The sequence below is a fragment of the Ochlerotatus camptorhynchus genome, unplaced genomic scaffold (genome assembly GCF_037179485.1).
Source record: "Ochlerotatus camptorhynchus isolate MF236.1 unplaced genomic scaffold, CSIRO-AGI_Acam_v1.1 ptg000112l, whole genome shotgun sequence".
Lineage (NCBI taxonomy): Eukaryota > Metazoa > Arthropoda > Insecta > Diptera > Culicidae > Ochlerotatus > Ochlerotatus camptorhynchus.
In genome coordinates, this window is record NW_027040602.1 from 1,524,888 (window position 1) to 1,540,523 (window position 15,636).

The 15,636-nt window shown below is 38.5% G+C and overlaps 3 protein-coding genes across 4 annotated transcripts in view; 1 reads left to right on the forward strand and 2 right to left on the reverse strand.

Annotated features, from left to right (window-relative positions):
• The window catches only part of RhoGAP68F (Rho GTPase activating protein at 68F), an 81,581-nt gene extending 75,584 nt beyond the window's left edge, over positions 1-5,997 (reverse strand). Inside the window, exons 1-2 of one of the 2 annotated variants that reach the window (XM_065219909.1) lie at positions 5,668-5,997; positions 4,723-5,384 (exon numbers count right to left, since the gene is read on the reverse strand). In XM_065219909.1, coding sequence (XP_065075981.1) covers positions 4,723-4,774 — 52 coding nt within the window. In that variant the 5' untranslated portion in view covers positions 4,775-5,384; positions 5,668-5,997. Of the gene's footprint in view, positions 1-4,722; positions 5,385-5,645 lie in introns of both variants that reach the window. The other variant, XM_065219908.1, reaches the window with a different exon arrangement.
• A 6,782-nt stretch (positions 5,998-12,779) lies between these two features.
• ND-SGDH (NADH dehydrogenase (ubiquinone) SGDH subunit) lies at positions 12,780-13,605 on the forward strand. Its single transcript, XM_065219810.1, has 2 exons — positions 12,780-12,909; positions 13,059-13,605. The coding sequence occupies exons 1-2, from the start codon at positions 12,813-12,815 to the stop codon at positions 13,529-13,531; spliced, it is 570 nt and encodes a 189-aa protein (XP_065075882.1). The 5' UTR covers positions 12,780-12,812; the 3' UTR covers positions 13,532-13,605.
• Positions 13,606-13,704: 99 nt separating this feature from the next.
• Atg12 (Autophagy-related 12) lies at positions 13,705-14,424 on the reverse strand. The gene is made up of 3 exons (XM_065219811.1): positions 14,232-14,424; positions 14,036-14,175; positions 13,705-13,971 (listed from the first exon to the last, which is right to left on the reverse strand). Exons 1-3 carry the CDS (start codon positions 14,332-14,334, stop codon positions 13,849-13,851), a joined length of 366 nt encoding a protein of 121 aa, XP_065075883.1. The 5' UTR covers positions 14,335-14,424; the 3' UTR covers positions 13,705-13,848.
• Between the last annotated feature and the right edge of the window lie 1,212 nt (positions 14,425-15,636).

Below are 15,636 nucleotides of genomic sequence, written 5' to 3' on the forward strand. Positions count from 1 at the left end.
GAGGGCTGAAATTTTCGCCGTGAAGCATAGGAAGAGGAAAATGATTTTACCTTTTCTGATTAATTTATCCATCGCAGGTGCTTGTAATCATCATCCACATGGAATATTTTGTTTTCTGTATCGATTTTGCAGTGATCCGGATTTTTAATGTGGTGTTATTTGAGCTGTAAATCCGTTCAATTATGTAAACAATGATAAAATAAGACCCCTACCGATGGAAATATGCAACATACGCATAACAATATGCGTTAATTTAAGATATACAAATTGTAATTTTGTTGTAAACCAACGGTTTGGTTGACGTTTCCTCTCAAAATCGCCTAGCGCACTCTACATTGGTGGTGCATAAAAATAGCCTATAGAGTTAGAATATTGTTTTCGATTCCAAAAACTAGTTGAATTTGAGAAGCACACGAAACACAAGGGTGATTGAATTTCTGATTGATTGCAATACTCTCAAATATAATCTAGTAAGAGTAAGAAATCCTCGACAACACTCTAATGGGAATGTTCGATTGGCTCAAATTTTGACACTTTATTTGGCTCAAAACATTCTCTCCGCCTGAATATTTCTAATCCCCAGTGAACGAGGCTGCCTTGTGGTGTCAAAATACGTTGTTTTGAAAGGAATTCAGAAGATAAATGCTAGGACCAGTGCTGCAAAATCTCAACAATACACGGCGATATTCAAAATTCTATTTTGGTCACTCATTTGAGCTAATAGTCATCGTCAAGGCAAACCATGTCAATTGTTAGTGACGAACATGTGCAGATTTTTTTTATTATTGAAACGAAAGTAAACGACTTGAGGAAAACAATTACACGGAGCCGTTAAAGTGAACAAGCATCCACGTCCTGAACTGGTTAGATAAGAATAATGTGGCTCAGAATGCACGAAATTACACTTTGTGTTACCAGGTGAATCTTTGTCATTGACGAAAAAAATGAATAAGATTTTGACAAAGGTTTTTGTGAGGATCAAGTCTATCACTGAGCACCAGATGATTGCCAAAGAAATTTTTAGGAAATTCCGAAGATACATCCCAAACGATAACTTTGAAAGATAATTAAGAAAATGAATTTAAGGGAATTATCATGAGAATTACACTGTGCAACACGACTTTCGAGGACACAGATTTTTTGTTTACAATATTAGACATTCTTATGGTCTCTTCAATTAAAGCATAAAATATACTGTTAGGGCACGTCACGTATTGTTCGGTACCGCTCTATTTTTGAGATAAGCGTGCTTGCGTTACGGTGTAAGATCTATGTTCGGTGACAAGTCCTACTTCAACATCTAACACATCTTAGTCCTTTTACGTTTTATACCGTAATAATAGTAACAAGACTCTACATAGTTGCATTCCACCGAAGATGATCTTGAAACAAGGAAAAATGGGCTAGTCTTCTATGTGATCTTCAATCTTGAATTCGTTGTTCTCTAGTTTGAAGTGGTTGAGACATTGCTTGATTTTGTCACCGAGAAGAGAACTCCGATTTTGACTGACAAAGAAGCGAGCCTTTGGCGCGTGCTCGCACCCTTCGAAGGGTATAAATAAAGAGACCTTACTTTTAGAATCGGTTCCTTGCGATAAAGGTAAGAATGAAAACGGTATCAAAATCAAATACTTCATCATTTCTCAATCACTCATGTATCCTGCACACCCCACCCCTTTTGTTTTCTTGACTTCTATTCGTTTAATTTTTCTGGAAGTTTTACGACATAAAACACAGCAAACCAACCTGGAATTTGATGAAAATTCTGAAGGAATTTGAAGAAAAAGGAAATTGAAGGGATAATTCCAAAGAAGAAAAAAATCGATTTCTAGGGAATTTCGTGGTAATTTTGAGAAGAACTCCAACCGAATTGCGAACTAACCATTGATATGTGCAGTCAGTCTAAGCTAAGCAGAATTCCAAGCAAATTGCGAGGAGGATTTCTAGCGAGCTCTGAGAATTCTATGTTAGTATTGAGTAGAATTTTAAGATAATTCTGAGAAGAATTATATGGGGATTGTGCGAAGAGCTTCAGGTAAGGTCTAAGGACTTTTAAGGATAATTGCAAGGGAATCTTGAAAAAAATTTCAAGGGAATAACGAGAAAACATTATAAAGTCTGGAACACGCAAAAATTGGTTAAATTCAAATTGGTGTATTTCTGTTAAAAATGCATAAAAATAGAACCTGAACCCTTGCTATGATGAGTTTTCACCGTTTGCTCTCCAGTTTTCAAAATGACGACCAAGCAAGAGGAGCAGCGTGTCAAAATTTTGCTCGCGCAGCAAGAGAATCCGATGTTCTCACACGCCAAGTTGGCAAAAATGCTGGATGTGACCAAATCGACTGTGACAAACGTTTTACAAGTTTTCGGGGAGCGTCTGTCGCCTGGAAGCGGCGGCAATCGCAATCCGGACGTGGCACCGACGACGAAAAAGGTGGCGGTGAAATATAAGCGGGATCCTAACCTCTCCATCCGGGACGTCGCTGGCAAGCTCAATGTCTCCCATACTACTATGCAGCGGGCCAAGAAACGAACCGGGTTGTCAACGTTTCAGAAGGTGAAGGTGGCGAACCGAGATTACAAACAAAACACGTCGACAAAGCAGCGGTCCCGAAAGCTGTATACGAATCTGCTCACAAAGTGCGACTGTGTCGTCATGGACGACGAAACCTCACATGAGGGCGGATTTCAAGCAGCTTCCGGGACAGGAGTTTTATATCGCACCAGGAAAAGGGAAGGAGGCTGAAATTTTCAAAACCATCAAACTATCGAAGTTCCCGAAAAAATATCTCGTCTGGCCGGCCATATGCACGTGTGGTCTAAAAAGCGGCATTTTCATACTACGGGAACTATCAATCAAGAGATCTACGTCCAGGAGTGCCTGGAAAAGCGGCTGCTACCATTCATAAAGCAACTTAATATACCTGTGCTGTTCTGGCCGGACTTGGCGAGTTGCCACCATGGGAAAAAGGCAATCGAGTGGTACGATGCGAACAACGTGGTTGTGGTACCCAAAGACCACAACCCTCCCAACAGCCCAGAACTCCGCCCTATCAAACGGTATTGGGCCTTGGTCAAACGGAATCTCAAAAAAAAAAAAACTAATAAATCCATGGAAAACGAGCAGTAGTTTAAATCTAACTGGCGTTCGGCGGCGAATAAGGTCGATGAGAACACTGTGCAAAATTTAATGGAAGGGGTTAAGCAGAAGGCACGGTAGTTCAGATTTGGCAAACTAAAAGAATAAACGAACATTTTTTCCTTTAAATAAATGAATTGAACTACCAAAAGCAAAATAAGAAGATTTTAGTGATATGAATTTTGACTGAAAGAAACGATTTTTTGTCGACCAATTTTTGCGAGTTCCAGTCTTTATGTAATTCTAAGAAGAATCCCAAAAAAAAATCAGTTTCATAAGCAAAAATCAAGAAATTTCTTGAACGATTACTAAAGATTTCCGAGAAGAACAAAATGGGAATTCTGAGAATTGTTCTAAAGGAATTCCAAGGATAATTCCTAAGGAATTCCTACAAGAACTGTTGACAATTCAACAAGAATGGTAAAGTGATTTTCAAGGAGGTCCACGTTGATCAAGAGTGAGCTGCACAGAATTTCTAAAGTGTAATGGAGAAATGTTGAAAGAAATGACAGAGAAAAACCCAAGATAATTCTAGAGAATTATTTTCGCTGCTAAATTGTTCAAAGAGCTGTAATTGTTTCGGATGTCCTGGAAATATTCTGAAATCTTGGCTGCTGGTATTTGAGATACATCGGTACAATTTTGAGCGTAATCGTTCTAGCATTTTCAGCAAAACGCTTCCTTCTAGAGTAGTCTTTTTTAAATGAAATATCCAGGAGTACAATGAACCTAATATGCTTAAAATTTGCTCATTGTACTCCAGGAAATTGAATTTTTAAATAGACTACTCCAGAAAGAAGCATTTTGTTAAGAATGCTTAAAATTCTTACAGATTTAACCGATTTCGCTCAAAATTATACCAAGATTTCATGGCCATCCGAAAGCTCTTTGAAATGTTTACAGCGAAGATAAAATACTTATGTCCGGTACTGTAGGCAATTTTCCCCAACAATATTCAAGATGAGACTTTAAATGTCTGCGTTAAACTAAGATTTTTTTAAACTAGTAATACAGAGAATGACCCGATTTTGTCATAGTCGCAATTCCAATTCATTCTCATTCATCTTTAATATAGATGTTTAAGGTATACTTTGGTGCAATAAGGACAGTGAAAATCCGCGTGAATTTTGTAGAACATTAAAAATATTTTCTAAAAGGAGGTTGGCAAAATCGGGTCTTTACTGTATACTGATAACATATATATTTAATTTTAATGATTCATTTGACTTATATCACAAAACTTTTGTGACGTAATTTGTTATAAAATTTATAAATTTTATTATTATTATTGTAGAAGAATTGTGTACCTATATGTACGCTACGAAACAATTTTCAAGTTGCAAGTTGTTTTACAACTGTTGCTGATTGTTTCACGTAATTAACACGATAACTTGGCATTGCTCGCCTAGCTGAGCCATAAATATGATAATTCCTGTATTTTTCTCGCTATTTCCTTCCTTCGATCAACGTTCTCCATCTGGCAAGCTGGTAATTCCCTACAAAACAGTAAACAGATACGAACCCAACCTGTTCGGAACAAAGATGGAACAACAACAACAACAACAGAAAACTGCACTCACCAGGAAATTTTGCTGGCAGATTGATGTTGCTTTTCTGCTCAAACGTCTCCATTGTACGGTGGCTGCCTGTCTGTGCTCCTGAGAGCTTGTCTATTTGCGCAAATGTCGAAAAATTGTTTATGTTTCGTGGTTCCTTCCTATCTGCTCGTTTCACCTCGACGTTCCCTCGAATTCAAGTAGTAACTGCGGCAGCTTATAATAGCTCTATACCGTCTAACCGGTCGGCTGGTTGGTGATGACAACGGTGATCAAAAATATCACCGAAAAATGTCTTCTTTTCACTGTGAAATTATTCACTATTCATTTGCTGTGCGCCACGTCGCGTCGTTATCACTCTTATCACATAACAAACACTGGCTTTACTTGCTTTACTTTTTTCTTCTTATTTATATGCGATATGCAAATTTACAACGCGCTTTTCATAAGCAATTTATTCATTTTCACCACTTCCTGCCCGTTTGCGATAAAACTTCTCCAAAGCTCCAATATGAGGGGCTAGAAACGCACTTTCGCTTTCGTCGTCAACGAGCTATTTAGCCCTGGTAATAAATTGCTACGCCCTTGAGATTTTCACCATGCCTTCCCTTAGCAGGAGGAAGATGCAAAATATACCACTCTTTTCGCGACACTTTTCTTGGCAACGTTTCACACACGATCAAAAGCTAAAACAGATGGAAACAATGAAATTTAAAATTGAATCTCAATACTTTACAAACGGTTATATGGAAGCAACCACCCCCCAATCAGTCAAGCTAGTCATTCTACCCTAGGTAACTTATTCATACGACAGCAAAGAGGGCACCTAATAGCAGCCGATTGCGTTAGTCGAGTATTCGTTATATATATTTTACTGTAATTTCCCTCTCTCGTTCTCCATCACTAGTTAGGTAGGTGGCGAAGGTCATAAATTAATAATAAAATACCTTTCCACGAGATCGAACACACCTTATATCGGTTTTCCTACGGTCTTAGATTGCAAACTTCAATCCTAGTGTGTAAACCAGGTGCCAAGATTCACTTCACAAGAAAAGTCCAACTTATTGCGTTCTAGTCACCAGATTGCTTTTCGACCAGAATCTAGTTTCACCACGGGAAATTTTTGATCCGGTGAACCCAAATCACTTTGTCCGCCGTAGCGTAGAGATTCTTTTTCTTTGATACACTCCGGAACACTATTGAACGCGACGGATAATCAGCAACAGCAGCAGCAGCACAAAACAAAACGTCTTCTCTATCGAACGCGTAATTTCCATTTGACGCGAACGGAACGGAACGATACCACTCACTGAATGGGTGTTGTTGCGAGGCCGAGGACGGTTGCCCGGAGGCGATGGATGTGGATGATAGAGGCTAAACTCCGAGCTAAGCACAGCACAAAGTAAAAGCGAGAAGCGATGAAAACAAGTTTTGACTCTGCGCTGACTGACGAGTTTTATTAGCTTCTTGTGTTTGTGTGTAGTTGTGTATTGTATGTCAAAACTGACAAAGTAAACAAAAAAGGTTTTCTGACGTTTTGAATGCAGGGCTGTATAAAGAAACAAATATCGAAATAGAGACGGGTTTCCAATTTTGTTCTTGATCATTTTGAATGTTTTGCACGCAATACTCGGTACTTTTTTGCTGGATTCGTTTTGTAAAATATATTGGTTTACAAATTTCCGCAATTGTTGTTGTTTTACATCAACAGGCTGGATGAAGCCCCAATGATTTTAACCTTATCAACCAACTCAGAAGATTACCACATACACCGAGCCTGCCGAGTTTAGCAATCGCAATAGCATGGTTCAACTTGTCGAATGCTGCGGATAGGTATGAATAAATAACGTCCGTTTGAACCCGATCCGACATGCTTTCGGTTATATACGATGTGAGACACAGCAAATTGGTAGTTGTACAGCGGCCGACAGTAAACCCATGTTGATCAGCACTCAAATACTGCTTGCAGTGGGACAGCAACGGTTCCATAATCACTAGCTCGAATAGCTTCGAAACGGCACTTAACGGTGTAATTCCTCGATAGTTATCCACAGCTCGTTTCCTTCCTTTTTTGTGGATGGGAAACATGTGCGCAAATTTCCAGCAAGATGGAAAAATGCCACATATGCCATTGCCAGAGAGACATTCAGAACAGGCGAAGAAGCGGAATTAACAAGCTGGCAATATGTCTCTTCAAAAATACAGATGGAACTCCTGGATTGAAGGATGACTTGAGCAGAGTCGCGGCCTTAGAAAGTATTTCTGCATTAACATCAATTGCACCCAGCGTTTGATCGTTTACTGGAATGTTCCTGGCAGCCAGGATAATATGGTTGTCAGTTAGTGTCTCATTAGTGAATACACTGGCAAACTTTTCGGAAAAAAGGTGGCATATATCCTGAACAGTGGCAGCAACTTCTCCGTTGAATTCCATAGACGATGGGAGGCCGGATTCCCTGCGTTGCTCGTTGACGTAGTTCCAAAAGGATTTCGGGTGAAGCTTAAGTTTGCGCTGGATGCCTCGTTGGAAACTTGAAAAGCATTCACGACTGACTCGCTGGTACATGTGGTTCAGCCTTACATAATGTAGTTTCAGAGGAAGCGTGCGATACTTCGTAAATCTTCTCAATGCTGCTCTCTTGATTGACTTCAACCTACGTAGCTCTCTCGTCTGCCAGGGAGGGTGAGACACTTTGTGGTGAGTTTTTTGGGACGTGTCTGTCAATGACATATGCCAAGACATGTGAAAAGGTTTGCGCTGCAGCCTCAACGTCATCTGGATCAAGGATGTTCTCCCATACCATGCTAGACAATACATCTATAATGCTAGGTGGTCAGCTTTACGGAAGTCATAAGAAAACGTAGCTGTATAGTCGCCGAAATCACGCACGAGTTTGTCCTCAACAGTGACAATTAGAGGAGGGTGATGTGGAACTAGCTTAGTTAGTGCACAAGGAGCCGAGGAAATTGATAGAGCCCTGTCCTGTGTGCTCACGAAGCAGAGGTCCAAACTACGACCATTTTCGTTAACTACATGGTTAATTTGAGAAAGCGTCGCTGCGCTGTAGTTGTCGAGAAGGCTAATAGCTCCTGCGTGAAATGTAGAGCTATCAGGATCTGGATACAGGAATCCGCTATGAGATGGACTCCACGAAACGCCTGGCAGATTGAAGTCACCAAAAATGAATATCTCATCAACTGGAGTGGAACTTTCCACAACTGTGAAAACTGACCGACAGTGAGTATCGATGAGTTTATTGTCGCGGACTCGATCAGGTGGAATGTACAGAGCGCATAGAAATAGTGTGCGATCACCCAGATTGATGGCTGTCCAAACGTGCTCCACATTGTTCCATGAATCGTTCTCGATGGCCTTTGCCTCCAACCCGCTACGGACAGCTACAAGGACACCTCCACCAGTAGATTTACGGCTGTTGTTAGGATTCCGATCACAACGAAATACCTCGTAGTCAGGACCGAATATTTGACTGGAAAGCGTTCGATAATCGAGCCACGTTTCGCACAGGACAATAATATCGTAGCAACGATCCGATACAGCTAGGCGGTACTATTCAACATCAGAATTCATTCCACCGGCGTTTTGGTAGAAGATCACGACGTCCTGCTTGCGGCAAGGAATCGAACGACTGCTCTCCCTGGAAATCACAGATACATCAGGCAATAACTTACCATCATCAAGTCTCATTGTCAGTGGGTTGGAAGACCCCCTTTCCGCATCCGACAGCAGACAGAATCATAAGTGCAATTTACAGAAATTTACCGAAAACTGCAAATAAATTTTGCTGATCGAAACTGTAAACTGCTGCTATTCCGCAACACAGTAGAAGGACGAATGTACTGTGAAAATTATATTTCAGAAATGCCAAAATACCACATTCTTATAATACTTGCCGAAAAGATTAAATCATTTGCAAATTTATTTCTGTCAATCTCAAACTTTACCGCGATTTCGAACATGGAAGTTCTTCGGTTGTCCGGTGAAAAAGTAAGTTTTTTTTTATACGTCAAACGGATAATTCGTCTAATTGAATTCGACTCTTTTCTAATTTATTGCAGCCAACCTAATCCTCATCAATTGCAAATAAAACACGAATTGTCCGGTATTTTCCACGAAGTCAATAACCTCGTCCGAGTTCCACTTCAGTATTTAATCTTTTTCATAATCTGACGATCGAAATTTAGAAAAATGAATATTTTTATACGTGGTCCTTTGTAGTGGTTGAGGAGATTTCCCGTAAAAAAAGAACGATAGAGGCATAATTAAATGTATTGTAACCATACAATAAAATTTATTGTGCTTAAAATAAAGTGTAAATAAAGTCCACAACAATAAATTAACCATAGAATTTATTGTTTCCACTATAGAATCTATGGTAAATGAGGAAATCTACAATAGAACAAGGGGGTTGTTATGTATCTTAAGCGTACAAAAAATCACTTTTTCCCGAACAAACTTGAGCCATTTAACATTCATTTTATTGTTTTTCTATTATGAAGAGCTTTGAGTGGGTTGGTTTAATTCCTTTAAAAATCCTGTTGACAGATACGCGTATTTTGTCTACTACTTGCAGACTTCATCAGTGCCAAGTACTCAACACCACTTACTTGGCAGTATATGGCACTGATGAAGTCTGCAAGTAGTAGACGAAATACGCGTATCTGTCAAAAGATAAGCAATTATAACGGTATTTAAAGGAAATAAACCACCCCACTCAAAGTTCTTCATAAAGGGATAAGATAAGAGATTTGACAAATTTGAATGATTGTTTTTCTATTGTTGAAAATTCATACTACATGGGATGTATTGTAGATCTATAATAATAACAATATTTTAAATTTAATTGTATGATATATGTATACAATAAGATCGATTATAGGAAATAGATTTTGTTGTGATTTTATATTATTTAATTTTATTACCAAAGACTTGACACTTCGGATTGAAATAACTCAGGCATAACATTTGATAACGGCACAAAAGCCTTTGTAAACAAACATTCTAAGGCCCTTTACACGCGAACCAAAGTACGTCCACGCAAACCAATAACACTTTTGGAAAGGTGATAGTTGCCCCTATCCGATGATGTTGTTGGTTTGCGTGGGCGTACTTTGGTTCGCGTGTAAAGGGCCTTAGAAAGTTTGTTTACAAATGCTTTTGTGCCGTTATCAAATGTTATGCCTGAATTCACTTGAAGTTGAGGGGAAAAAGTAAAACACTGACGTGCTTAATATATGTTTTTATTGTCTTCTAGACTTTCAAGTGAAACTCAAATGTTTCGAACAAATACCATATGTTTAAATACATTACATTTATTGAGCAATTCAAAATGCGTATGCTTACCCCTTGGAGGACTTTAGTATGATCAACAATCAATACGAAACTAACGATTTTAAATTGGCTCACTACTTGACTAGCCTATTGGTCCCAAGCAAACGATTAACGTATCCCATTCTAGTCGAAATTCTAGTACTACGCAATGTTTGTTTTGATTGGCTATGAAAGTTTGACAGATGAAATGAGGGGTTATTCGTTTTTCCTATGTTTCGAGGGGTGAATCGATTAGCTTGGGACCGAAGAGAGTACCAGAGCTGAGCCAAAAAGTTGAGCACTTTATTTCGGGACCTTCTAGTCTTAGAGTTACCTCTATGGTATGATTGTGAAATCTAATATGACATAAGATTTGACATCCAGTTCCCGCATAAACACGAACCACCTTACCGAAAATGGATAAAAATTGTTTATAATCCTTGCTAAACTTTAACTGAAATGGTTATGGAACTACTAGGCTAGACTACTAGGCTAGACTTATGAATGACATATATGAATTTCATAAGCGTGACTTATGAATGATTTATGTCTAACATGAGATACCCTAATAAAAATTGTATGGTTAATTTGTTTAACGACGTGTTCTGGGTATCATCAAAACCATTTGTGGAATAGTTCAATGATTTGGGTTATCGTTCGTTTATGGTTATTTTTATTAGGGTAGCTCTTATACGCTTTTAACCATTTCGTTTTCTCAAGCGTTGTAAGACGACTGGTCAACATACAGGCCCCGCAATCTCCACGTCCATGGTTTGGTGCCAGTCTGCTCCGTTCTATTATTTTTTTGTCAACATTAATTTTCGTATGGCAAATTTATACTGATTTATTGTGGCTAAAATTCAGAAGTGATTCTTATGGAATTCTTACGTTCTTTTGCATCAGTGTATAGTAAAATCGATATGGTGGCCAGCGTTGCCAGATATACCGGTTTACCGGTATTTATACCGATTTCCGAACTAGATACCGATATACAGATAAGGTTCCACAGGATACCGATTTTTAAGGTGTTATACCGATGTATACCGATTTTTTAAATAATCAAAATCAAAATTTTTGTGTGCGACTTGTATCTTTTTGAAAATCTCAAATTTTTTGAGTCTTTAAAGTTCTAAAAAAAATCATTTTCAAAAATGTCTTATGTATACTCTCTCGACTAATGTTTCAATTTCCCCACCGTTTTTGGCTACCCATGAATCTATAAACAGTCGATGGCTCTTTCTGGTAATTCCGGAGGAATCGGGAAATACGTTTTAAACGTTATTTAACTTCCTGGATTTTCTTCCAACTTTCCCCTGAAATTTTCTTTTTACGATTTCTCTCGGAAACATACTTCGACTTCCCTTGGAAGCTTCTTCAGTCTTCGCTCGAATGATTCTTCCCGGAACTTCAGGGATGCTTCTGGATTTTGATTGCGGATCCACACTAGCTGCAGGAACTTTTAAAAAGTTCTGAAACTTCAGAAAAGTCCAGACTTTTGAGTAAGTTTCGATAAATTAAAGAATGTAACTTCTGTTAAAATTCTAAAACCCGGTCCAACGAACTCCAGTGAACTAAAGGAAACATCATAAATATTTTGGATACTTCACAAGTTCAAAGAACTTTTGGAAAATTTAATGGTTTTCAGGACAGTTCCATTAGTTTCAGGAGAATTGAGAGAACTTTAGGAAGCTCCGAGAACATCAGGACAATCAGAAAAGATCAATAAATTTCAAGGAAATCGCTGAAATTTCAAATGACTTCCGAGAAACTCAGACAATTGCCGATAACTTCAGCATTGTTCCGAGGGGCTCATGCAAATTTAAGAAACGTAAGGGAAGTTACACAAACATAAGCACATTGTGAGAAAAAATTATGGGAAGTTCCGTGCTTATTGATGGCAGTGTCGATAACTTTTAAAAACTAGAAAAATCGGGAAGATCAGAGAACTTCAAAGCTGATGTTACAATAAATTCAAGAAAATTGTGAGAGTGCTTAACTTATTTCGTACATTTCAGGAATGTTCCAAAAACTTCAGGGGCATTGCGGGGTCTGCAGGGATCTTTTATGACCATTTGGAAAATTTTCTCGATCATTAGAACATCCCCCAAGAGCTTTTTCTTCCCTTGTTTCTTTCGACTGTTCTGTTAGCACTCGGGCTTTCGACTTCCTTCAGATTTTTTTTTCCAATATATCTTAGGAAGTTTCTGCCAGCGTCTTCAGGAAGTTCAATTGAATTTCTCCCAGAAAATTCTTTCGTCTAGTTCTGGAATTTTGTCCAGTTGTTTTTTTTTACTTCTCTAGGAAGGTTTTTCCGAGCTTCTTGTGGCTTCCCCTGGAAATGGCTATGTCTGAAATTTATTTCCGATTTCCGAAACTTTTCTTTAAATTTTCGCCAGAAGTTTCTCAATTTATGTCTTGGAAGTTCCGCGGATGTTTTTCCGACTTCTCTCAGAACTTTTCTCAAATTTCCTCCAGGAGAGCTTCTATCGCTGGCTCTTGTTTTCAGCTTCCTCCAGAAGCTAATTCAAACATTCTCCGGAGTTTTCTTCCGGAGTGTTCCGATCATAGTCCAAAAGTTAAAATTTTCGCTTTCAAAAACGCCAAAAATATGTAATTAATTAAAATAGTAAATACCGATTTTTTAAAACCTTTGATACCGATAAGCTATAAAACATTCTGGCAACGCTGATGGTGGCAGAGAAGTCTATACACACCCCTGAATGGCATTTCTGTTTGACGTCTATTGACGTCATAATCGGATCTCGCTAAAAATCTGAGGACGAAAATGGCGATCTGGAGCTCACTTGCACGTTCCGCTCAGGTTTCTGGCCAGTTTAATTCCCTGGTCCGTAATCCGGTGCTACTCACAGCAGCCAAAAATGGTAAGTCAGACTATATGTTAATCTTTCATCAGAAGTTTGTGCTTTTAGGCTTGCATTTACCAGCATAAATTGAAATTATTCTGAAGCGAGTGTTATGCAACAAAACTAGTAGGTAGTTGACGACAATAACAAAACAAACTTTTTTTCAGCACTTGTGCAGAGCCGCTCGATGTCCGGTGGACACGGTCCGAAGATGTTCACCATCACCCCATCCCGGTTTCAGTGGCACAAGTTCAAGGATATGTTCCATATGTACGTGATGGTCGGCGTTATTCCGGTGTTGGCCGTCGTGTTCTATGCGAACGTTTTTATCGGCCCGGCTCAGCTGACGGAAACGCCGACAGACTACCAACCGAAGCACTGGGAATACCACAAACACCCGATTACTCGCTTCATCGCTCGTTACATGCTAAACAATCCGCAGCAGGATTACGAAAAAATGCTACACCATCTGTATGAGGAGAACGAGAAGTCGCAGATGCTGGCTCTGGAGGCGAAGATTCGTGATAAGATGGCTGAGAGACACGATTATCAGTCTTACTATTATCGCCCGGCCATCGGCAAGTACCACCGGGTGGCGAAGGAAGCGGCCGATCACCTTGAATCGATCCGAGGTGATTAATTGTGGGGAATTATTTTGGAGGTGTTGTAGAATCGCGTGATTAAAAACAGTTATTGAATAAATTGAGCTCCTTATTTCACGCGTAACTCATTTGTGAAAGAAATAATGTTTGATTGATTAAATTAGTATACAAGGCGATTTCTTTCCTCATAAGAACATTGGATAAGCCGTACTTGAAAGCTGTCAACTTTTGTCCCGGTATATTTATGACGCGACTATTAATGTCTAACATCAAATGACTTAGAATGAGAATGTTGAAAGTAGCTTACGGCAAACAAGCAGCATAGAGTTTAAATCTTACCGTAAACAAGCGTGATTCATCCCCAAGCTTGACTTTTGGCGTAGTGCAGCACTAATTTCCCATTCGATCCGTAGCAGTCGTACAAGTTCTTGATGATTTGATCCGGTGAGGGAGCGAATGTTTGATTTATGTACAAGAACTGAAACGAAACATTGTGTTTGTATCAATAAAAAAAGAGGGCTCACTTAACCGAAAAAGCTTACTAATTTTTCTCCGGGTTCGAGTTTTATCAGATGCTTGTCAATGAATTTGATGATCGCGCTGATGGGTTTCTCCTGATCGACGGCCCATTTCTTTTGTTTTAGTATTGGAGCATTGCCAGTTGCACGTAGGATGATATCAACTAAAACATAAGTTTGAATGATTAATTCATTGTAATTTGTGACAAGCCCAACTTACTCTTTTTCGGCTCCTGTTTTTCTACTTTCTGTTGCTCTAATGATAGATTTTCCACATTAGCAGCTAACTCCTTGTCAGTTGTCTCGGCTATCGCTTCCGACATGGTTTTCAAGTACAAAATTACGGATTTAGCAATAATAAAAACTTCTACTCACAACATGGACTGTCCACTTCTTCTGTTTACAATTTTTTTATAATAATTATCAAAATATTAAGGCAGCTTTAGAAGTGACAGCCTTTTTTGGACACAAGCTGACAGCTTTTTCAGTTGAACAGGAACCTGCTACCGGGAAAAAGAAACTTTACCGGGTAATGTGAAAACAGTTTTATTTTTATTGTGCACTCAGGCGAGCTCACACAGCAAAAAAAAATGTAATATCGATCAACGTAATTCAAGCTGATGTATGAAATAATGATGTAATAGCAAAAAGCAGATACAATTTTACATCAATGGCTGTAATTTTGTTCGCAAAATCGATGTACATCGAACAATGTGATATTACACAACCGATGGATTGACCTGGTTGCAGCAGTTTCGATGTAATATTCAACAACTTTTTTTGCTGTGCAGGTCTTTTTTTACACCAGCGATATGGATCGTGTAAAAAAAAAGGGGAAATAAAAACCTACCAGATCGTTAAAGAAAAGACAACTCTGTCTGTCTCTACCATTCTTTATTTTCGGGTTAATTTTCCTGCAGTTGAATAATCGTTTAATAAATGTATAATAGTGTCTAATATAAACTTTACTTCACATGATAATCAAGCGTATACATCATCGCTGTTTAAGGAAGCAAAAATGTCCAATAAACGCTGAATAATAAAAAAAAAATTATCGAATAAGCTCTGTTACAACTCATGGAATTCGAATAAAAGCTTCTCGACATATCCTAAACAACACCATGTTGTGGTTGAATAAATTATCCAGATTTGTGTGAACAAAGCCTGAACAGAAGTTATTATGAAAAATTGTACAAGTATTATTAAGCATGCTTGAATAAAATCATTTAGAAGTCATTTCTTCAAAAGGCGATTGTTTGTTGGGAAACCTTCCGACGAAAAGCGTGATCAGAGAATGTATGCCTTAGGAAATTCCGTTGACGCTGACTGGGATTGAACCCAGGTCCTTTGGAGTGTGCTCAAAATATATAAATCGGATGCTAAAAAAATTACAGATAATATATTATGGAACTTTTTTCATGACGCATGCTACCAGCAGCTATAGATAGTAAGTATATTGTTAGTTTCTGGACTTTGAACATTCTCCTTATTCTATAGGTTATCGAGATATTCTGTGACGTTTTTCTCAATGTTTGCCGAATGTTTGTTGTTGTTCCTAATTTATAGATCTTATTTAAAATCCTTTTTTTTTTGGGTATTTTAATGTCGTATCCCGTAGTTAAATA

Coding starts and splice junctions, on each gene's coding strand:
- ND-SGDH (XM_065219810.1), top strand. CDS start 12,813: ATGGCGATCTGGAGCTCACTTGCACGTTCCGCTCAGGTTTCTGGCCAG. Junction 12,910..13,058: donor ACTCACAGCAGCCAAAAATG/GTAAGTCAGACT, acceptor ACTTTTTTTCAG/CACTTGTGCAGAGCCGCTCG.
- Atg12 (XM_065219811.1), bottom strand. CDS start 14,334: ATGTCGGAAGCGATAGCCGAGACAACTGACAAGGAGTTAGCTGCTAAT. Junction 14,176..14,231: donor AAAACAGGAGCCGAAAAAGA/GTAAGTTGGGCT, acceptor CTTATGTTTTAG/TTGATATCATCCTACGTGCA. Junction 13,972..14,035: donor TCGAACCCGGAGAAAAATTA/GTAAGCTTTTTC, acceptor GTTTCGTTTCAG/TTCTTGTACATAAATCAAAC.